The 24,471-nt window shown below is 39.4% G+C and overlaps 1 protein-coding gene across 4 annotated transcripts in view; it reads left to right on the top strand.

Annotated features, from left to right (window-relative positions):
• The window catches only part of LOC127410922 (collagen alpha-1(XII) chain-like), a 164,242-nt gene that overhangs the window by 104,683 nt on the left and 35,088 nt on the right, over positions 1 to 24,471 (top strand). For all 4 annotated transcript variants that reach the window (XM_051646170.1, XM_051646171.1, XM_051646169.1 and 1 more), the window contains 16 exons: positions 1,291 to 1,433; positions 3,438 to 3,567; positions 3,657 to 3,799; positions 3,969 to 4,098; positions 5,942 to 6,061; positions 7,456 to 7,602; positions 7,695 to 7,811; positions 11,252 to 11,404; positions 11,491 to 11,565; positions 18,695 to 18,834; positions 18,947 to 19,070; positions 19,368 to 19,511; positions 21,044 to 21,208; positions 21,315 to 21,353; positions 21,440 to 21,578; positions 23,119 to 23,261. In XM_051646170.1, coding sequence (XP_051502130.1) covers positions 1,291 to 1,433; positions 3,438 to 3,567; positions 3,657 to 3,799; positions 3,969 to 4,098; positions 5,942 to 6,061; positions 7,456 to 7,602; positions 7,695 to 7,811; positions 11,252 to 11,404; positions 11,491 to 11,565; positions 18,695 to 18,834; positions 18,947 to 19,070; positions 19,368 to 19,511; positions 21,044 to 21,208; positions 21,315 to 21,353; positions 21,440 to 21,578; positions 23,119 to 23,261 — 2,052 coding nt within the window. The remainder of the gene's footprint in view (positions 1 to 1,290; positions 1,434 to 3,437; positions 3,568 to 3,656; positions 3,800 to 3,968; positions 4,099 to 5,941; positions 6,062 to 7,455; positions 7,603 to 7,694; positions 7,812 to 11,251; positions 11,405 to 11,490; positions 11,566 to 18,694; positions 18,835 to 18,946; positions 19,071 to 19,367; positions 19,512 to 21,043; positions 21,209 to 21,314; positions 21,354 to 21,439; positions 21,579 to 23,118; positions 23,262 to 24,471) is intronic.

Genomic DNA, 24,471 nt, shown 5'->3' with positions numbered 1-24,471 from the left:
TTGAGCGGGTGTCAAGGAAGTCCGACGAAGTGTGTCCCAAATGACGCACCACACACCATGCACTTACAATATTCACTATGCGCTCAGCTATGTAGTGTATGAATTTTCAAAGTGTAGTATTGTCCCAAATGGAACACTTAACGTTTGTTTTTTTTTTTTACTAGACGAAAGCATTAGCCATTTAACAGCTGACGGAAGTGACGTTTCAAACGCATGTGATGTGTTGCTGCTAGCTTTAGCATGTTAGCCTACCTTATTTCAACACTTGTATCTCAAACCACGTATATATTCACACAGCGCGGGGTAATGGTAAAGCATTCAACTTACATTTGTAAGGTGCTGTCTTTCGCTGGGAGCATGAAGTGTCCAACATTCCACACTCCATTTTGACGTTTGAAGAAGTGCATCATTCGGGTACTCATAGTATGCACTACAAAATGATGTAGAATAGTGCAGTAGTATGTAGTTTGGGACAAAGACTCAGAGTGTGACCTGTTCTATGTACAGCTGCATGTTTGCCTATACAGCTGGAGTGTCACATACTGCCCTCTGCTGAAAACAGGTGGTTCAAGGTTGAATTACTCAGAAGGTAGGAATATTCTATATAACGTTCCAGGGACATGATTAATTGCATTTATTGAACACTGAGTTAACAAGTTGAATTGACAGCCCTAGTACACACACATACTGTAAATATATACAGTATATTTATATACAGTATACTGTATATATGTTTGCATTACGGTAATGTTACGGAACTGGGGGAAGTACTGAATTGTCCAGAAGATAATGCAAAAATCAGTAATGGTCCTAAAAATAGGCTCAGTTTAAACTATACTAAATATATAATTTTTTTCTTTATTTCTTCTGATTTTGGGGTGAAATATGACTCTGATGTTTTCTTGAGAGGTTTCGTGAGATTTGCCAAAAAGCTATGTATCATCTATATGTACATTTAATGAGTGCACTCTTTCCATCTGTTTTAGTTTAAAGACCATTTTCCCCAGTCATGTGAAGTGTCTCTCTTCACCCATTTGAAATTTGTTTATGTCATGTCCTCTATGTCTTTGGCTAAACTGTTGATTGAAACGACCACTAATCAACATTTCTACCAGTCTGTTTAGAGCAGCACGCTTTGTATGTAAGCAACATCAGTTCATGCGGTTCATGAAGGAAATCCTCTTTTTTGGGGTCTTGTAAATAGTTTGTACATTTCTTTACCTCTTTAACCACTCACCCCTTTCACTCTCTTTCATTTTATGATTCTGCTCCCACTCATGTCTGCAACAGTGGTGCGGACCCCTGCCAGGAACATCCAGACTTACAACCCCACCGCAAACACCCTGAACGTGCGCTGGGAGCCAGCTTCCGGAGAAGTTCTGCAGTACCGTGTCGTCTACGCCCCGCTCACCGGAGTCCGTCCCTCTGAGTCTGTGAGTCATTGTCGTTAGGCTCACATGAGATGTTGTAGAGGAAATATAGCAACAACATATATCAAAGAACTTTCACTGAACTATATGAGTGTAACAGTCTGTTTGCAATCTGTCCCTCCACAAAGATGTTTATGTTTTTAATGTTGTGTAACTTCATTCTCACATGAACCTTATTGCTATAGAGGGATTTTCGCAAAGCCGAGAGATCCATAAATGGCTTTATTGTCGTCTGACCCTTGCATGAACAACCACAGCTGTGGGAAATCTTGAGCCTAAACCTGTTTTATTTCAGCACTTGGGAATATAGAGTTAGACAATAACATTGCCTTATTTTAAGAGAATTAGCTCCTTATCTGCAGCCACTGAGATTTTATTTCTTTGTAGAATATTACTTTGGACAGAATTTTTTCCAATATTATGGCCAGTTTTCCAAATCAGTTGCAATGAGGCAAGTGTGTCCCATTACATTATGAAATTTAGCCCAGAAATTGTCTGCACTTTCATTTAATCCTCAGATCTACGTTAAATTACTTTAACCTTTTCCTCTGGAACCCTTGAAAACCCATTGCACAGAATTACAAGCATTTGTCCAGTGCTGAACTTCAAAATAAACAATAGGGTTGTCAGAAAAGAGAAGAAAGAGAAAACGGGAGTTCCCTCTGTAATTTTTTGGGAAGTCAGTGACCCTGTGACCTGGCATAGAGAACACTGGTGAAAGGAGGAAAAGTTATTTTCAGCACATCATTCACTCTTATTACTGCAACTACTAGATTATTAGCACATCAAAGGAATATTTCCACTGCTTTTCTCTTTACATGGGCTGTATAAGTGATCGCTAATAGTTGGGTTGGGAATCAATGGTGACACAAAAAGCAGTAAGTGCATGAGGTCAAATCTAGAAAAAAACAATCAAACATCGCTCTCAGGGTGTAATATATCAGAGACCTTAGAAAGCCAGAACTCATGATTGTATTTGCTGTTTAAAAAAAAAAAAAAAAAAAAAATGTCTGGACAGGATGAATTTAATTACTGGATTTTGAGAATCATTACTCAGAATAAGTAGAATTATGAACAAATTAAAAAGTAAAACATTTGGATGCATTAGTGGAATAAGACAGATTTTTTTAAACATGATTTAAAAAAACGTTTGTGTAAACATGATTTTAGTGTGATAAAATCACCTAGTAACCTTTTCTGTGTAAAGTTATAGCCAATTTTACAACTTTGTTGCCGTGATGATGTAATGTCAGCAAATGGAGTTAATTAACAGAGGTTCGGGAGGAGCATGTTAATTTTAATCTGACAAATCACAGCCCATGAGCAGGAGTATATAAGCCGCTGCTTACCTGCTTCCTGTGACAACTCTCCTGACATCCCACCCCATCTCCACCTATTCTCTAGATCCATTATCTAAATAAGTAAAGGCCGGGGGGGTAATCAGTACTCGAGTCGAGTCTCGAGCTCGGAGCCCTCCAGTATACGGACAGCAAGCCAAATACGTTTACTGCTTCAACACAAGATTACATTAACATATGAACTACTTTTTTTAAAGAAAAGGAAGGGCAGGTCAAAATGAATGTTTGTGGTAATCAAGATTATACCACAAATATAAAACCATAATATATATATATTGACAATTTTGCTTTCATGTTGACTAAGATTATTTATTTATTTTATGTATATATATTTTTTCATGATCTAAACAAACCCCAATGGATAAAATCAAGTCCCGCTCTACTTTTATTTATTTATTTTTGCATTAAATAGCCTGTTTCACTCAGAAATATGTCACATTATGGAAGTAAAACTCTAATTTCTGTTTTGTTTCTTTTGATTTCGGGGTGAAATATTACTTGGACACGTTCTTTGTGATATTCACCCATCAATGCGGGTGAAAGTATTTGAAGCTACTGATTACTCTGGCATCCTTACAACTGTCAGTAGGTAACAAAGACATCCTCTGTGTCTTTGAAGGCTAATTATTACTATTTTATTGTCCATTAGGTTCTTGTCCCAGGGAACACCCACACTACCATGCTGCAGCAGCTAAATCCAGACACAGAGTATTCGGTCAGTGTGGTGGCCCTGTATGCTGATGGAGAGGGCTCTTCAGTGTCTGATAATGGAAGAACATGTGAGTCTGATTTCAGGAAACATTGATCTTCATGCCTTCCTATAACATGACTGTGAAAGAATGATGGCTTGTGTTCTTTCTGATTGCAGTGCCCCGCAGTGGCCCCAGAAACCTGCGGGTGTACGATCCAACCACAAGCACGTTGACAGTGAGCTGGGAGCATGCAGACGGGCCCGTGCAGCAGTACCGAATTGGCTATGCACCAACCACTGGAGATCCCATTGAGGAATTTGTAAGTGATGTTAGATTTTATTATAATAATTGAAATGGACAGGATAGGTGCATGTAGCAGCATATGTGGACATCAGATATTTATTGTTGGATTTTGTGACTCCTTGGATATTATTTGAGTGAATGTGTGCTAGAGAGATAACCTTGACCTGCTCTGAATTTTCACATAGACAAGTGTCCCTGGAAACAGAAATTCAGTCATCTTGCAAAACCTACAGCCTGACACTCCTTACATCATCAACGTGGAGGCTATTTATCAAGATGGCCCTGGAGGACGACTCTCTGGAGATGGAAATACGTGTAAGGGTGGTCACACAAGCACGTTAGAGCTTTCAAACACTCAAACATATCGGTTGATCAGTTTTAGGTTAATATCAAACATACTTACATTACTTTGAAAAGATGCAAGATACACATTTTAGAACATTTCTTTTCTTATTTCAGTCATGACAACTCAAATATAAGGAGGTGATATAATGGATATGACACGTTGGTAGGTTTGGTCTTGGAGGGCGAGATTTGCTTATGCTGCTGCCTCTGCAGAGCAAATAGGAAGACTTGCTACTGCTAGAACATAAATAGACATGCTGTGATGAATATGTAAGACTTGATGCTGCTGCTGCACAATTAGACATAAAAACAATCCCCATGAAGCAGGTCTAGACAAGTGAAGCTGGGGAGGAGGAGGGTTTCAGATAAAATACTCTTGTAGTGTGCTGCAGTGAAACTGGCATATCTGCAAACGACTGAGCAATTTAAATGTTGGGAAAAGAGAGAGTATGAAAGTGGATTGGCGAACAGATTACATGTCGATGACCTATCAGCTTGGGCCAGATAGAGTTTCATGACTGAACATAAAATCATTTGATTTGAACATTGAACTACCATTCTTTGGCCTAGCAAAAAAATAAATAAAAAAAAGACCCACCAGATGGGCAGAAATGACATAAACCCTATTCGTACGGGATTCTTTTTTAGGACATTTGTCTGTGAAGTAATGTTTACTGCAGACATCAGTAATGTTTATTGTCAGTTTGCACGGGATAAGTGATGTCTGATGAAATCGCAGAGATGGGTGTGTCTACTGCATTTACGCATTGCTGTTACACATCTGAAAATCATTTAGCTGTACTGATTAATTATGCAGAAAATAATAAACATGCGCATATACCGTCTGGGATTATAAAATAAATTGATCTCAATATCTGGTCAAATAGGACAGAACTTGTGAGATTAGTGATATTATTATCCAATATTACACTCTTGAATTAAAAAAGATCATTTTATCATTTTATTTGTCCATCCAGAAAATATGTTCGGAAATGCCGGGCTGCATTTTCTGAACAACACCTCATAAGTATCTCTGCTCAAAATCACAAAATGATGTGCTTGTGTATGTTTTTCATTTTCCTAATGAATAAAGAAAGCGTTAAATAAAGAAACACTTTACAGCATAAAATGCTTGAGAAAACATGTATCAGTTCATACGCAATAGAATATTGAAATATGTTTCTTTTTATTATCTATTGTCTTCTCCTTGAGGAATGTTCACTTCAGACGCTTGGAGAACTTGAGAAATAATGATAGTTAAAGGGCTTCCTGGCAGGACAGTGCAGATTCACTGGCATTTTACCAGCGTGTCAATTTGCACGGGACTATCTTTCCCTTGGGTTATTTTTTAAAGGCATTTTATAGAAGGTAAAAGGCGCTGTAGTCTTTATTGGCCCTGGAACGTCCGTAAAAAAATGGATGGGATTAAAATCACCAAGAAGCTCTGGTAATACATTAACCCCCCTTCCTCAAATAAAACAAATCCTGCCCGACAGGGCTTTATTGTCAGAAATGTCCTGTTTTATCCCTTTGATATCATGACTTATCTTCTGTCTGTTTCCCATGAAATCAAAATTAAAGTTTTATGGCTTTTAGTTCAGGTCTGTTTGCTTAAAGGCCATCCATATGCTAGTGTTCCCCATAAAGTTACAAAAAAATTAACATTAACATAACTTTGTCCTAAATAAAAGTGTTCAGAAAATTGTGTTAATCAAAGCCTTTCAAAGAGGCTGTAGTGGAATTCTGTCTTTTTTCTAATGGCTGTATCTTGGCTCATGTGTTAAGTTTCTTTGGCATGTCCCCTCTTCCTCAGTGGGTCTCCTGGAGCCTCGTAACCTACGTGTTTCAGATGAATGGTACACTCGATTCCGTGTGTCTTGGGATCCAGCACCTGCACGGGTCAATGGTTATAAACTGGTCTATACACCAGTGGGTAAGAGACAGCTGTAGTTTATTTAACCATGTTCTCATAATCAAGAAACTATGTTGCTGGTTATATTGTTACACCAGTGTTGGGGAAACTACTTTAAAAGCTGTAGCTTCCCAGACAACAAGCTACTCATAACTTTAAGTAGCTAAACTACAGTTAACCTTTCATTTTTAAAAAGTAGTTAGCTACACAAGGTACTAACAAAAATATAAAAATATGATCTGTTATTAAATACTAACCTAATAACTATCAGAAAATATTATTTAATACTTCGGTCAGATCAGTTTTATCTGGCACAAAAGCATTGTCAATTACATTTTCTCAATGAGTGTGACATTAATCCATTAATGATACATTAATAAGAAATATAACTAATAAAATTAGGAAACATGCTTTTATAAACTGAGTTAAAAACATCCTGATAAACAGCAGCAATTAACTAAATGTTTCACTTCTGTGCAGGGGCTTATTACAAACGACTATATGGAAAAAACAAAAACACTGTAGCATTTTGTGACACTACATCGCTATTCTTTGGAAACACTAGCTTGCTACAGGAAAAGCTACTCTTGAAAATAGTAGCTAATCGAAGCAAGCTCTGGCAAACTTTATGCAAACTTGCTGCAAATTTGCAGCAGATTCACCACTCATTATTTTCACATGCAAATGAGCTTTGCAGCAAATCCTTCATTGTCGCCAAAAGTTTGCTGCAGGTTCACCAACTTCTGGCAAACATTTGCAGCGAATCACAAGCTCATTTGCATGTGAAAAGAATTAATCGGAAATTTGTCAGAACTTCAGATTTTTTGCAAGGGTGCAAACTACTGTCACGCTACTGAAAATGTAGTTAAAGCTAAAGTATTTCATTTCTGCACCACCAAACGGAATTGCAAAAATAAACATTGTTTTCAAAACAGCTTTCTGAAAATCGTCTACCATTGATCAAACTAACAGATAGTCCTGCCCCCAGCTTACACCATTGGTCGAGTCAGTGTTATTGTCCTTCTTGAGATGGGTGGCTCAAATTAAACAGAGGAATTTTGATAGTGCCATAGAGACACAGTGTTCAATGGCATTTAGATGGGATAGGAGTATTTTAACACTGAAAAAGTTACATTCTTAAGCTTTAAGTTAGTTAAGAGGACATATGGACATTATTTTGAATTTGTTGTGCAGAAAAAGTGTAATAAGTAACAAGTAATTAGTAATGTGATTACTCTTCCAATGAAGTAATTGTTAAAGTAATCTGATTACAATTTCAGAGAAGTAATTTGTAGTTGATTATCTTTTTTAAGTAACTTATCCAACACTGTTTAGTAGCATCACTACATTTAGTAAGTTACACCCCAACACTTTATTACACGTTGTTGTAATTTCTGTTTCGTATTCCATTACAGGCACGACTAACACCATGGAAGTGTTTGTTGGAGATGTCACTACATATAACCTGCACAGCCTTCAGCCTGGCACCACGTATGACCTGAAAGTTTACGCTCAGTATGACGCAGGCATGAGTGGAGCACTGATTGGACAGGGAACCACTTGTATGTGCTTGTTTTCTTAGGAAGTTGAATAGACATGTTACGAGATTCTGTTTACATGGCATTAACTTTGGAATGCTGTTTGTCTTTTCCAGTGTATCTCAATGTAACAGACCTCTCCACATACAACGTCGGTTATGACTCATTCTGCATCAGATGGACTCCTCATCGGGCTGCTACTTCTTACAGACTAAAAGTCAATCCTTTCATCCGTAAGTTAAAGATACAGTATGTGAAGACAGATGAGCGAATTAACTAAACAGCTGTGCTACAAGTGTGCAGTATTTAAGCACCAAACTTTGCGTCACTGGTTTTATTTTCAGTCTAAACATGCCTCTTTCCTATGGAAATTCTAATTATAGGATGCACCACATTCACATACTGTATGTCAGCACTATTTGCCTGACGCAATTAACATTGCGCTGTTAACGCCCACAGGCTCAGCCTGTCGCGTGAAAATTATGTGACTGTGGCGACATTTTTGCTAAATTACATTACATTGTGCATAGGGGTGTAATGGCATGAAATGTTCATGGTATGATAATCTTCACAAATACAGCGATATCACGGTATTAAGGTGCCTTGCTAAAATTATTAGCAACGAGTCGTCTGACTGGATGATGACCCAGGATGGAATTTTGGGGCATTGTTCTGGATGAATAAATAAATACATTTGGATCTTTATTGTTCGTTGTTGCCGTCCCTAACTGATTTTTGAAATGCAGGCAACATTATAAATGATAATACATAGGCCTATATTAAAATATGACTTTTTTCCAAGGTATTTCCCATTAGGTGCATCTTGTGAATGAAGGAAAAACAGTGCCAAGTGAAATGGATAAAATGATGCATAAGTTTTTCTTTTTTATGCTTTTTGAAATATAATAATAATGTTAAGACAGGAAAAAAAAATCCCCCTGTCATCTTGTTCTCCCCCTTTATGATAACATTAAAACCGCTCATTTTTCTAATGTTTTGCGCCTACATCTCTATGCTTTTTGCATATTTTCACACAATATACAGATATGCATTCGAGACAGAATTTCTATAATTTTCGGAATCCGCTGTTTGTCTTGCACATCCACAAGTGTCTGACTGGCAAGAGTCTGCAGCAGACCTACCACTTCACTGGTGTTCGTGTTTCATGCCATTGTTGCACTCGTGGGTGATCTTGTTAAGCTACGAAGGTTATTACATGCCACCATACAAAGAGTGCAAAAGACATGTCCCGTCCCATGCGTGCACACACACACACACGCACACGCGCGCATGAGTGAGTGAACGAGCGAGAGGGAGCTGTGCTGCTGCTCCGATCTTGATCAGCTCAGATTCCGATCACTCTCTTTTCTTCGGCAAAGTTTACAAATTAGGTGGCCATTAACATTGATGATGCCTTGTGGGTCTTTTAAATAACCATAATATTCCTGCACTGTGGACTTGATCCACTTGGCAGAGGGAAATAAAGGTTCAGGTTTTGACATTTCAGTTCGTTGCGCTCTCTCTGCAGCAAGCTGCGATGCACTGTGTGTTCTGAAACCTTTCTAACATGGCCAGCATTAAGTTTTTCAACAATATGTGCTACAGTAGCTCTTCTGTGGGATTGGACCAGATGGGTCCCCACATGCATCAGTGAGCCTTGGGCGCCCATGACCCTGTCGCCGGTTCACCGGTTGTCCTTCCTTGGACCACTTTTGATAGGCACTAACGACTGCATACCGGGAACCCCCCTCAAGACCTGCCGTTTTGGAGATGCTCTGACCCAGTCGTCAAGCTATCACAATTTGGCCCTTGTAAAAGTCGCTCAGATCCTTACGCTTGCCCATTTTTCCTGCTTCCAACACATGAAATTCAAGAACTGACTGTTCACTTCTGCTTAATATATCCCACCCCTTGACAGGTGCCATTGTAACAAGATAATAAATGTTATTCACTTCACCTGTCAGCAGTTTTAATTTTGTGGATGATCAGTGTAAATTAAAGGGATGTTTGTGTAGATATTATAATAACAGCATTGACACTATAGGGCCAGTGCGAGCCAGGGTTATCAACTGGCCAGCTGAGGCCAATAGCCTCGGACCTCAAGCCACAAGACCAAAATCGATCTGTGTTTCCACTATCGGGCCAATAGCCCCGTAGATTTGCCCTAAAACCCGCCCTTAATATGCCGCCCTGGTGTCAACGTCACACACCCCACCCATTTCACCAGCAAGAGGGAAGCTCAAGCTGAGGTATCAGGTTATCTAGTTATCTAGACTATTGAGTTTAAATCGTATGTAAACATTAGCTAGCTTGCAAGATAAGTTAGCATTGACAACTCACCAACTGTGACTGCCATGGTGTCTCTAGTGGTCTCTCCACTAACAGTGGGATGATGTCCCAGCACAGCGTCCATGATCTCAAACCATAGAAAGTTCTTCTTTTGTCCATTGTGCATTTTAATGGATTTGTACTGTGCCCGCAATTCTTTTTATTTTTCCCCGAACCTGTACCGTTGAACACTGGATACACAACCTGCAGGAGTGCGATCTTGGTGTTCTGACCTAACTCAGCGAAACTCTGCCTTTGACATTTATGCCACCTCAATCCCCATTTGGCCTTGTTTGGCCCAAGGGTAATCGGCTGGCCAAAGCCCATTGGCCATTGTCCTTGAGAAGGCTCTATGATGCCCCCGGAAGTGACAGTGGGAACGCATATGGCACGCACTAGCACACCCTCATTTGGCCCCATAGTGGAAATGTGGCTAATGATCATGGCAATTGTAGTCAAGGATTAAATTGTGTGGAATTCACGGCCTGAAATTTCTTGAATTCCCTTCGAATTCATTTTCTGAAAATGTGGGTGCTCAGCCGGTGTATGGATGCATTTCCATGAAGAAGCCTTGCATTAATTTATACCTTTGCCTTGGCACTAACTGTTGTGTGCATATTGCAATCAGCACACATTTTGGAGGCATATTTGTACCATTGCCCTGCTTGGCTTCATTCCTTTTGTGAATCTAGTGCTAAAGCAATGCAGAAAATGCATGAAAATAAATGTGTATTCAAGGGATATGTTTTATGAGTATGTGTGCTCCCTGGGAATTGAACCCATGCTCTACCAATTAAGCTACTTAACTCTAAGCATCATTTACAGGGCCAAGCATGCCAATTTTCACCAAGGACAATGCAAAGAGATTGGGTTCGATCCCACTACCTTTCCAGTACTAACAAAGTAGTGCACATCAGTGTTCTGAATAACCTACTTTTTCGAAGTTCTCCTAGACCGTATATCCGATTCAATCAAAATTTTGCACATATCATCTAGAGACACTCATGACAGTTCTCAAATAATGCACCAATGAATTGGATGGCAAGACACCAAAAACGATCTGAGGCTACGCTTTGGTGTGTTGACATGAAACTTTGTGTTTAATTGTCAACACAATATTGTCATTGGTGACAGCGCCACCTATTGGTCAAAAGTTGTAATGAGTTGTACTGTAATATAAGCAATTGTATTTATGTCTTTTATTCCACTTTCCTTTAAATCATAATCAGTGATGTCCAATCATACTTCCTTGCATGCCATTGGTGTGCTCGTCCCAGTAATTGCTGCTTGCAGCTATATTTACTTGATGTGACTATATAAAATTCCTCTTCTCTCCAATCATTAGCATCTAATCGTGGGGCACAGGAGGTCACTATTACCGCTGCTGAGAGCAATTACTGTTTTGATGAGTTGATGCCGGACGCACTGTACAATGCCACTGTCTACACCCAGACCCCCAACCTGGAGGGACCAGGAGTCAGTGTCAAAGAGCGAACATGTAAGTCAATCTCGCCTTCAGAAAAAATCAAGCACATAGCTCGCTTTAAATTGTACTCAAGGTGTCTGGTTTCTTCTTTTTTGCAGTGGTGAAACCTACCCAACCCCCAACAACACCCCCAGCACCTCCGCCACCACCCACCATCCCTGGTGCACTCGAAGGTAAGAGCCCTGCAGCAAGATTTACTTAAAACTGTCAACAGATTGAAAGAATTCATCACAATTAACCTCTTCAGCTCTGCATTACTCTCCAGACTCAAATCCAAAAGCCCCTGGATACATAATGTATATTGTAATACATGGTACTGATTGAAAGCTTAGAATCAGAACTTTTTACAGAACTCCATCACTTTTGCCTTTATATTACATAAAATAACAAGATAAGGCCTGAAAACCTCTGCATTGCAAAAAAGCCCCACCCTGTGTAAATATGAATATTAAAGCTTTTCAAATACTTTTAAAATAGTTAGGAATTCTCAGAAATGCGGCTAGTTTGAATGATTATTAAAATAATCACAAAGCGAAGTGTGATCTCTGTAAGACGACAAAAACAAATGTCTCATGTCTGCTCCGATCACTGCTTCTGTTAGCCCCAAGAAGCCACAAACTCTATATCAGCTCTTATATTAGGCAGTTTTCTTCAAAATGAGCCATTTTCTATTTGGTAAATACGTCTAGTCTCTGTAATTTAAAAATAAGTGTCCCTTGTGTGTTTTGGGCTTGTTTGTAAGTCATTAAAAGTCCCACGTTATGAACCAATTCTTAATTTTTTTCTGGTTATTATTGTGATTTTGGTTGGACAATTAACTGCTTCTGGGATTTTATTTATTTTGAACTCTTGTAGTCTCTATATCTGTGCCCATCACAGTCAGAAAAGACAAAGAAAGTTTTTTAACATTCTATAAATTGATTTTAAAATATATTGGCTGATTAATCAGTTATCAGCCTTTTCCACCAGCTTAGGTATCGGTATCTGCAAAATCCACTACTGGTCGACCCCCAGTTGTAATTTCAAACTAGAAGAGGAAAGTTTGTCAAGAAAAACTTTGAATGTTAGCTTGACAGAGCCTTGCCTGAAAATGTAAAAAAAAAAAAAAATGTTTTAAAACCCTTTATGTTTGAATGTCAACATTAAGGATTTGTGTGTGTTGCAGACAGAGAAGGGTTGCAAATATTAAGAAATTCCCTTTATCAACAATAGTTAACGTTACTGAATTAAATTCGATTAATCATTATTAATAACATCCTGGTTACTTTCGTAACCTCCGTTCCCTGATGGAGGGAACGAGACGTTTTGTCGATGTAGTGACACTAGCGGTCACTCTTGGGAGCCCCAAACACTTTTTCGAAAAAAGGCCAATGAGAATTGGTGAGTAGAATTTGCATGCCACTCCACTGGACATATGGATATAAAAGGAGCTGGTATGCAACCACTCATTCAGGTTTTGTGCTGAGGAGCCAAGACCAGGTCCCGGCCATTTCAGCAGGTAGTTCAGCGTTGTGGCAAGAGGGACACAACTTCTCATTCCCTCCATCAGAGAACGGAGGTTACGAAAGTAACCAGGATGTTCTCTATCTGTCACTCACTCGATGTTGTGTCGATGTAGTGACACAAGGTGTCCCTATACAAAATGCCACAACTAGCTACGTGAACTGGCGGTGTGTGACGGGCAGACTGCTGTGTGCCTCGTAGCCAGCGCACCAGGCCGTCACGTAACCTCCCCCAATGCTCTTATGAGCGTCGAACGGTCCAATAGGAACAAGTCGACTGCCCAACTATAGGGACAGGCTAGCCCAGCCGAGGCCTCTTTTCCCTCTTTTTTCTCCCCAAAAAGAGTGGAATTTTGTTAACGGGCTGGGATCCGCGAGTGTCCATGTTGGGGGGGGGGGGTCACTCTCAAGGGGAAGACACCGCGGACACCACACCCCGCCCAGAGAAGGGGGGGGTACTTCAAGTGGAAATACATAGGGGCCGGCCGTGAGACAGGTGACGTCTGCTTCCTGCTGGGCAAAGTCCTCGACGCCGTTGCCAAACAGGCCAACCTTGGGGCATCAAGGAACCGTGCCTTGTCCGCTTCTCCCATCTCGACCAAGTTGAGCCAAAGGTGGCGCTCCTGGACCACCAGGGTGGACATTGCCTGCCCGAGAGACCGCGCCGTGACCTTCATCGCCCGGAGAGCGAGGTCGGTCGCCGAGCGCAGTTCCTGCATCAATCCAGGGTCAGAACTACCCTCGTGCAGTTCTTTTAGCACCTTGGCTTGGTGTACACTTGAAGTCACTCTCAAGGGGAAGACACCGCGGAGACCACACCCCGCCCAGAGAAGGGGGGGGGTACTTCAAGTGGAAATACATAGGGGCCGGCCGTGAGACAGGTGACGTCTTCTTCCTGCTGGGCAAAGTCCTCGACGCCGTTGCCAAACAGGCCAACCTTGGGGCATCAAGGAACCGTGCCTTGTCCGCTTCTCCCATCTCGACCAAGTTGAGCCAAAGGTGGCGCTCCTGGACCACCAGGGTGGACATTGCCTGCCCGAGAGACCGCGCCGTGACCTTCATCGCCCGGAGAGCGAGGTCGGTTGCCGAGCGCAGTTCCTGCATCAATCCAGGGTCAGAACTACCCTCGTGCAGTTCTTTTAGCGCCTTGGCTTGGTGTACTTGCAGGAGAGCCGTGGCGTGCAGGGCGGAGGTGGCTTGTCCAGCGGCACCGTAGGCTCTAGCCATCAGGGATGACATAAACCTACAGGCCTCAGATGGGAGCTTCGGGCACCCACGTCAGATGGTGGCGCTCTGTAGACACAAGTGCACCGTGAGCGCCTTGTTCACCTGGGGGATCACAGAATACCCCCTGGCCACTCCACCATCAAGGGTAGCGAGAGCAGGGAAGCTGAAAGACCGGGACTGGGTAGTAAAAGGTTCCTCCCACGATCTTGTCAGCTCCTCATGCACTTCCGGGAAGAAAGAAAAGGGGGCGGAGCGTGGCCGGCGCCCTGTGCCCAGGAACCTGTGAGTGTTGAGGGGAGAGTGGAGGGTTCCACTCTAGCCTGATGCTCGCGGCCGCCCGGGAAAGCACGTCCATCATTTCTGTGTCGGCATGAGGCTGGGCAACCATTCCCGAAGGAGGAAGCCGAGCCGAAGCCTCTGCGTCAGACTGGACGAGCCCGCTCTCCAATGCTGCGCTCGATAACTCATTGTCTTCCGGAGCTCCAAACGAGAAGTCGAACTCGTGCTGAGATGAGCAGCTGGTCTCGTACGAGAGCCCGATCGGGGCAAGCGAGCGTGCTGGGGAATGGGAGGTCCGTGGGGGGATACCTGGCGGAAGTGGTCCCGTTAATGTCCCCAAATCGCCCCCAGTGCTAACCGACGCGGCCTCAAACCTGTAGGTAGAAGGACCAGTGCGGGGAGCCACTGGGGTGGCTTGCTTTCGTAAGAAACGTTGCCATGGTCATGTTGCCAATGACTGCAACGTTGCCATGGTCATGTTCTCGCAATGAGGACATGACTCATCCACGAACGATGTCTCCGCATGGGTAGTGCCCAGACACATAAGACAGTGATCGTGGCCAACAGAAGTGGAGAGATAACGACTGCAATCAGGAATAACACACAAACGGAAAGGCATCTTTAAAAAGACGTTCTTTAAAAATCTTTAAAAATACTCTTTTAGAATATACTCTTTTAAATGTTCTGCCGAAGCGCCCAGGGGTGTTCTCTGCAAACCACAGATGCAGAGGGGGAGAAGCTGCTGAAATGTGCCGTAAAATCCAGCAGAGAGAGGTGAATGAACTCGGTGGATGAATTCAGCTCAATGAATAGAACCGCTCGGTGGTTGCAAACCAGCTCCTTTTATACCCGTATGTCCGGGGGAGTGGCATGCAAATTCCACTCGCCAATTCTCATTGGCCTTTTTTAAAAAAAGCAGAGGTGTTTGGGTCTCCCAAGAGTGACCCCTAGTGTCACTACATCGTCACAACGTCGAGTGCGTGACAGATAGGGAACAATAATAAACTGTGGTTGTGTACAGCTTGAAACTCAAAAAATATTTTTCTTTAAAGCTTTCATACAAAGTTTGATTTTTGACTGAACAACCATTCTAATGCAAACTTAAAAGTGTCAACATCAAAGAAAAAATCCATACTGTAGAAGAAAACATAAACATTTGAAACAGCAATCGATGTAAGTTTGTGCATGTAGCCTACTGATTAAATATCATTTAAATAAAGACACTTATGAAATGCGAGTATTGCTATTTTCCTCTTAATATATTTTCAGTTCATTGTATTCAGGCTATACATTAAGGCTAATATTTAGTATGAATATGTGCATTTTTTATTTACTGTTAATGTATTACTGTTAATAATAACTTTTATAGAAGATACAGATTAAAGAATATGGGATATTTCAGACCTTATTTTCTGTATTTGAAATTAACTCAAATAATAACACACTGTATGAATACAGTTAATAACATACCTCTGCACTGGTGAGGGTGAGATTTCAGGTGAATGTACCTGCATGCTCTCCCAGTGAGAACTGCCAGTGATTGTAGATTGGAATGATACAGGGAGACTGGTGGATCAGTGCTTGTTGTACTTTAACACACTATGATGCCGTATGCAGTAAACATAATTACACTGAGCCCGCGTCATCTTTACAAGCATGGAAGTTATGGATATGCATTTGTGTTTATCGGCAATCGATAAATTTAATCCAATAATAACGCATAATCTATCAATAATTAATCATTTACATTCCTAAAACAGACAAATAGACAATGGCCTAAGCATATTGAATTAATCTCAAAAGTTAACACATGACCTTTGGCAGCCTCATTTTGGTCAATGGTGTATGCAGAAAATCATCAAAAATCACTGAATGGTATAGAAGTAAGGGCTCTGGTGAGGCCCTGTGTAAAATGCAATGGTTTACTTGCCATAATATAGTGTGTTGAATTTCAACATCTGGGTGCTGCAATTTATCTTCCACTACTTAATCTTAATGATGACTCCATGGGATACTGAAGTCTCTGAGATGTAGATGTTCAGGAAAGCATTTTTCTGGCCAATGTAGTCTCTTTGCTTCCAAGTTTTACTTCTTCCAAGCCATGTAATCCTCTAAAAACCTCTGCTTTTATTAGAAACTCTGCAATTGATCACAGGTTTGAGCATTTCCTTTTCTGATCTAATGATATTTTCAAAAGGTTTAAATTATTTGGTTAGTGATGTCTAAATGAAAGATCAAGCCAAATTTCATTTTTTAGTTTTTGTTTCTTAAGGCATAAATCTAATAAGGCAAATATGAGGAGTGGTGACAATGTCTGTATTTAGGTCAGTAACAAACAGGGATGTCCACAAGGATTGCTTGGAAAAATATTTTAAAACATATATTAACATAGTTCTTAGAAATGTATTCATGTTGGTTTCATATGTTTTTGAAGCTTTTAAACCACTTTAAACACAGTTTTTTTTTTTTTTTTTTTTTTTTTTGTGCGTAACCCTCAAGTAAAAAGTTACGTTTTCTTGACACCCTGTACACATCATTATTTTTGTTTTGAACAAGTTTTCAAGGAAATGTTTTTATTTTTTTTTGGTTTTGTTTTTTTCTCCCAATTTGGAATGCCCAATTCCCAATGTGTTCTAAGTCCTCGTGGTCGCATAGTGATTCGCCTCAGTCTGGGTGGTGGAGGACGAATCCCAGTTACCTCCGCATCTGAGACAGTCAACCCGTGCATCTTATCACGTGGCTTGTTGAGCGCGTTGCCACGGAGACATAGCACAATGTCGAGAACGAACCACATTATAGCGTCCACGAGGAGGTTACCCCACGTGACTCTACCCCTCCTAGCAACCGGCCCAATTTGGTTGCTTAGGAGACCTGGCTGGAGTCACTCAGCATGCCCTGGGATTCGAACTAGCGAACTCCAGGGGTGGTAGCCAGTGTATTTTTACCACTGAGCTACCCAGGACCCAAGGAAATTTTTTAAAGTTACAAATATTATTCTTTTTTGAATTATATGGTTCTCTTGTCACATGATGAAAATAAATAAATAAATAAATCAAACTGTGTTATGTTTTAGCATCTTCAAAGTGGCCACACTTTGCCTAGAATTTGCAGACATGAACTCTTGACATTTTCTCAACCAACTTCTTGAGGTATCACCCTGGAATGCTTTTTAAACAGTATTGAAGGAGTTCCCATCTATGTTGGGCACTTATTGACTGCTTTTCTTTATTATTTGGTCCAAGTCATAAATTTATTAAAATAAATAAATAAATAAATAAATAAATTTAATACAATTTTAGTTTTGTAATTAAATAAATTAATATGGTGGCACAATTATATTTTTGTCTACAAAACTAATTTCAAACATTTAAACATACGCCTTCAGATCAAAAGGGTTTTAAGATCATGAGAAACATTTCAAGTGACCCCAAACTTTTGTACGGTAGTGTATATGTGTGTGTGTGTGTGTGTGTGTGTGTGTGTGTGTGTGTGTGTGTGTGTGTGTTTGTAATGGATAAAGTACATTATCCTGCTTCTTACATGGTTACTAACCCAAAAAAATAAAAAATAAATGGACATAAAATATTGATTTGCGTTGAAATGATGTAAACATGTGAGAAGAAATAAATTGCTCCACCTCTGGTTTGCGTTGGAGTTCTGTTGGTGTTTTTTTTGTAATTAATGAACATCTGACTGCTCATTATGCATCTTATTACAAAGCTGCTTGCCAAATAAATAAATGCACATGAAACATTTATTTAATTTGAAATGATTTTATTAGCTTACTTGTAGAGATCGCACAGTGATCCGAGAAGTAATACAGATGGCTCGCAATACTCTGATGAGCGGTCTGACATGTGGATGTGCGGTTGTAAGTGACCAATCAGAATCGAGTATTCCAGAGAGCCATGTAATAAATATATAGTGTATAAACCTGCTGCACTGTTTTTTGTAGAAATCATATTAAATAATATTTAGTATAAATAATAATTTAATAATATTTAATAAATAATAAAAACGATTATTCCAATTCCCAAGAATTTAGCCATTTAATGGGGCTTTTTTTCTGTTTTCTTCAGCTATAAAAGCCTAAAAAAAAGTTCTGTAAGATCCACAAAATATACTGTAGCAAAACAAACTTTAATTCAGAAATTAAAAATCATCAACATCATCATCATTATTATCATCATCATTATCATCACAGTATGAAATACATTTGTAATATATATTTCTAATACATAATTGTAAAAAAACAAAAAAACAATCATTCCACTGTGTGTTCTGTTCACCGCAGTGTGCAAAGGTGCCAAGGCTGACCTGGTGTTCCTGATCGACGGTTCTTGGAGTATTGGAGATGAGAGCTTTGTTAAAGTCCGCCAGTTTGTGTTCAGCATGATTGGAGCCTTTGATGTCATCAGCCATGAGGGCATGCAGGTAATGGACCTGTCAGTGGTCATGTGATGAACAACGTGCTCATCCACATGCATGTCGACTGCCTAGCTGCGCTGTGACTCATTTTGTCCTTTCTCTCATTCTGTTGAAACAGGTGTCTTTTGTGCAGTACAGCGATGATGCTAAAACTGAGTTTAAGCTGAACACCTACCATGACAAGGGAGTTGTTCTGTCTGCCCTTCAGATGGTCAACTACAGAGGAGGAAACACCAAAACAGGTTTAAATCAGTGACGACTGATGACATGAATGACTTGATTTGCATTTCCTTGTAGAAAAAAAATAAAATACAAAAAAAAATTGCTTACAAGGCAGAAAAGTGCTTAAGGTACAAATAGCAGTTCATGATAGTTCTCTTGTGTGCCTGATTTCTATTGAATGCACACGAGACAGCACACAAACATTTTTGAGTGTGTGATACATTGATTCCTGCAATTGTCATCCAGTGGAAATATATAAAGTATATCTGTATGTGTCTAACCAATTAGACATGTTTGAATGTGTATGAATGTTTCAGGTGCTGCATTGAAGCATGTTGTAGAGAAGGTGTTTACCTCAGACAGTGGTATGAGGAGGACAGTTCCAAAGGTTCTGGTAGTAGTCACAGATGGACGTTCTCAGGATGAGGTGAAGAAGAGTGCTGCTAAACTACAGCATTCAGGTAACTACAGCTAGGTTTCCATTAAACTATTTTTATGAAGGTTTTGGGACATGGCATAAAAATGCTGTAAGGAAACCAAGATGCACATAGTTTCCAAAATGCACAAGAAACTTACAGCATTTGTGGCATAATGTTGATTACCACAAACATTCGTTTTTGACTCGTTCCTCCTTTTCTTAAAAAAAGCAAAAATCAAGGTTACAGTGAGACATTTACAATAGAAGTGAATGGGGGGCCAATTTTTTAATGTTAAAATTCTCACTGTTTCAAAAGTATAACCACAAGACATAAAGGATGTGTAAACATGGTTTTAGTTGATTAAATCACTTACTAACCTTTTCTGTGTAAAGCGGTAGCCAATTTTACAACTTGGTTACCATGACGATGTAATATTAACAAACCCTAAAACATCTGTAAAAAGGACAATTTAAACAACTGTACAACTCAAATAATACACAAGTCTTAACAGAAGAATGAATGCAAGTGCTTTTATAAAATTATAAGATTCACATTTCTGCCTTTAAACCCTTCAAAAATTGGCCCCATTCACTTCCACTTCCATTTTTATTTTTTAAGGAAATCGTCATAATTAAAGCAAGCATGAACTAAAGGTACAACAAATACTACCATGATGTATAAATACTTTTAATTTAAATAAAACATAATCATCTTTATCACATTAAAATAATTACATTTTTTTGAATTACTTTAATGAGAATTTATGCTGGAAATATTCCTGCCTCAATATAAATTAAGCTCAATCAACAGCATTTGTGGCATAATGTTGATTACCACAGAAAATAATTTAGACTGGTCCCAAATAAAAAAAAAAGAAAAACAAAAGCGGTTACAGTAAGGCACTTACAATGGAAGTAAATGGGGCCAGTCCATAAATGCTGAAATACACATAGGTTCAAAAGTATAGCCACAACACGTACACATTATACATGTTAACATGATTTTACTGTGATAAATAGCTTACTAAACTTATCAGTGTAAAGTTCTAAGTACTAAGCGATTTTATCACACTGAAGTCATATTAACATGTATAATGTTTACGCCTTGTAGCTATACTTTTAAAACAATGTGTATTTTAATGTTTATGTACTGGCCACATTCACTTCCACTGTAAGCTGCTTAATGTAACCACATTTGATGCTTTTAAAAAAAAAGAAAAAAAAAAAAAGAAATGAGGGACGAATCAAAATAATTTTTTGTGGCAATCAACATCATGCCACAAATGCTGTTAATTGAGCTTAACTGGTATTGAACCCAGGACATCCCTTTAATTGTCATGAAAATAATGTCACAATCCAAAAAATTTTAATGGTCCTAAAACATGCTTCATTTTTCTTATGCAAAAGATGATTTCTTGTTACTTTCTTTCGATTTCCGGGTAAAGTATGACCCAGACAAGTTCTTCACAGACCTCGTGAGATTCACCTACAGTGATCTTAGGCGATCTACCCCTAATTGCCTGGAGCGAATTACTGTACGTGCTCTCTAAATCCTCAATGTTCTGTTTTTCATAGGCTACAGTGTGTTTGTGGTGGGTGTCGCTGATGTAGACTTGGCAGAACTAAGGAATATTGGAAGCAAGCCCAGCGAGAGACATGTCTTTGTCGTCGATGACTTTGATGCATTCACGAAGATTCAAGACAACCTCATTACGTTCATCTGTGAAACAGCAACATCCAGTATGAAGTCATTGCATTGCTACTAGTTTGCATTGTTGGCTTCATTTCTAACTTGAAAGATAAGAGGATACTAATTTCTGGCTGTGTTTCCTGTACTCTTTTACAGCATGTCCTTTGATTTACCTTGATGGATTCACATCACCAGGTCAGAAGTAGACTCTCTATACTTAAAAACTCATCCATCATAATGTACTGTTGTACGGTTCCTGATGTTTTGCTGAAATCTTGCAGGCTTCAGGATGCTGGAAGCTTTTAACATCACTGACAGGACATTTGCTGGCATAAATGGAGTCTCCATGGAAACTGGTTCCTTCAACAGTTACATCGCATACAGACTCCATAAGGATGCATTCATTTCCCAGCCGACAAAGTATGTTCATCTGCATGCGTTCTGAATGTTCTGTCCCCTGCTGACTGTAATGGTAGCCAAGTGGTCACAATTACTTTAAACGATCTTCAAGGGGCTTGTAGTCTACAATCTTATCAACCCCCATTTTAGGAGACAACGTCACTCTTTGATTATTGTTTTAACTCGTCAAAATAAGGTTTCAGACGTTGAAAATATTTCTTTATGTCACCATGAAATCAAAATTGACCCTAGTAACTGTCTGTAACAAGTAGAGGTCGACAAGGAGGAGGCAGGAACCGGCTGAACAATCAACATACACTTTTAATGCATAAATGAACTTAAACAATGAACTTAAACAAACATAAACACACACAGCGTGGCTGCGTGCGTCTCTCTTTCTCCCGAACTGGCATCTCTGGCTCCCCTTTATCTCTCTCTCCCGCTGATTAATTGACTCAGCGCCGGCCGTGCATCCTCACGGCCTGGCCACGCCCTCCTCCTCGTCACACTGTCTCATTTTATTGTGTTTGATTCATCAGTACACATGATTCCAAATAAAAAAAAAATTGTCTTTGTGACCTTCAATTGTAAAGTAATTACTTGCTCCACCTTGAAACTGTTTGGCTGACGTCACCTAGGTTATGCATGCTATTGGTTAATGTTAACCAATAACCAAATAGTTGTTGTTGTTTCAAGAGGATAGTAGTCCTCCACAATTCACTATAAACTTCAAAATCAAATCCTGATGGTTGAAATCAAGTCCTGCCCTAGTTGGATATCCTGTTTAACATCATTTTATGGAATTAAAATGGGTTGCAGTTTTGTGTGGACTTTAAAAACACTCTTAGATCAGGAAGTGAACCCTAAATGGTCCTGGACCAGTTGAAGAGCTGCTTAAGAATTCAGAAGGAGGTCTCTTGCCAAGACATGCTCGATTAATTTCTCTGTAATTATTTGTAATTGTGAGTTGGTAAGCAGCTGGACAAATGGAAACATTTTTAGCACTAGAGGGAAAATAATTTCAGTATGTTGCAATTCCTCAAGGATGGAAGCCTTTTTCTCTTTTTGTTTTTGTCGGAAGATTGTACATGAATCTTTGTCTGGCTTGACACCACAACAAATTAAGCTGTATGGAGTCTTTCATGTTCTGTTAATTGTCATCAGACAAGTGCAATATTCCCAACCATCACAATGTACAGGGTATAAAAGATTCTTAAGGCATACTTGTGGAATCTTCTGGAGAACCTCAAGGCATTCTTTCTGGTTTCAGAGAAACTCCAAAGACTGTCAACGTTTTCTTCAGTAGTAACCCCATCAGAAGGGAAAGGCTTCAAGATGCTTGAAATAAATATTAAAGTTCCTGGAGTACATAAATAGGACTTTAAAACTCCTTTAAATGGTGCCAAGAGGTTCTCCAGAGGGTTCCACCAGTGTGGCATCTGAGGAACCCCAAATGGTGTCTTGAGGAAAGCTTTGTTATGGGACTTTCTCTGAACTTCTGATACATGTCTTAGCATTGATACATGAGCTGTATTGAAAAGCTCTGTATTTTTCTTTAAAGGGAAATCCATCCAGATGGTCTTCCTCCCTCCTACACCCTCATCCTTCTCTTCCGCCTCCTCCCTGACACCACCAAGGATGCGTTTGATATATGGCAGATTGCAGATAAGAACAATAACCCTGAGGTCGGACTTACCATTGACCGTAAGGAGCATTTTTCTTATGTGTTGTGTATGTGTGTGTGCAGTTAGCATGCAAACTGTGGAGTTTGTCAAAACTCATTTAGAAATGTAGACCGTTTTAATGGACTCCAGATTTCAGGGTTGGAGTGATTTACTACAGTTGTCACTCAGAAATGCATACTGAAAACTCCAAAATTAACAAGGACATTTCTTGTTGTGTTGTAGGACTGGGTGGTATGACGGTATATAATGTGCAATAGTATAAATGTGTCAACTACTGATAGAGATTTTTATATACTGCTTATAATGCAGTAGTTATATATAAAACTGTAGAGCAATGTCACAAAAAAAATGAAAAAAATTATCAAATGAGATGAAGTACCTTTCCTTTGTAACGTATTTTTAATTTACTGGATTTTCCAAAAATATACATAACCACATGGTTATGAAAATATAAGCATTTTGCATTAGATAACAAAATATAAAACCAAATGGCTTGTGCAAACAGATGGTGCTAGACTTTTTCTCAGAAATAACTACTTTTCTGAGGCATTTTTTTCCATCAATTACTTTTAAGCGGCTAGTTATTTTTTATGTTTTTTATTTATTTATTTTATTTTTTTTAATTTTGCTCAAGTTTACAGCAGTGACCTAGTAGATTAACCACAGCTGTAATTCATCAAAACCAGAGTTTGACAACCAGAAAGTGTCCAAATACTATCATCTTCATTTTGAACAATACATCTGTTGTTTTATCATTTGAAACCTAGCTTATTTTTGTGAAATGGTTTGCTAGAATAGTGCATTTGTGCAATATTTCTTTAAAATAAATGGGTCATGGTTTGATATTTTGTTATACAATGCACAGAGATGTTTTAAAATTTTTAAACATGGCTTAAAGGGATAGTTCACCCCAAAATGAAAATTCTCTCATCATTTACTCACCCTCATGCCATCCCAGATGTGTATGACATTCTTTCTTCTGCTGAACTCAAACCAAGATTTAAAAAAAAAAAATATTTCAGCTCTATAGGTCCTCACAAAGCAAGTGAATGGGTACCAAAATGTTAAAGCTCCAAAAGCACATAAAGGCAGAAGAAAGAAAGTCATAAACATCTGTAATGGCTTGAGAGTGAGTAAATGATGAGAGAATTTTCAATTTTGAGTGAACTATCCCTTTAAGTGTCCATATACTTTTTGGGGCCACTGTATACCTTTACCATGATATTAAA

This window comes from Myxocyprinus asiaticus, chromosome 20 (assembly GCF_019703515.2).
Source record: "Myxocyprinus asiaticus isolate MX2 ecotype Aquarium Trade chromosome 20, UBuf_Myxa_2, whole genome shotgun sequence".
NCBI classification, from domain to species: Eukaryota; Metazoa; Chordata; class Actinopteri; order Cypriniformes; family Catostomidae; genus Myxocyprinus; species Myxocyprinus asiaticus.
Note: the sequence above shows the minus strand (reverse complement) of the source record. Positions and strands in the feature narration are given on the sequence as shown.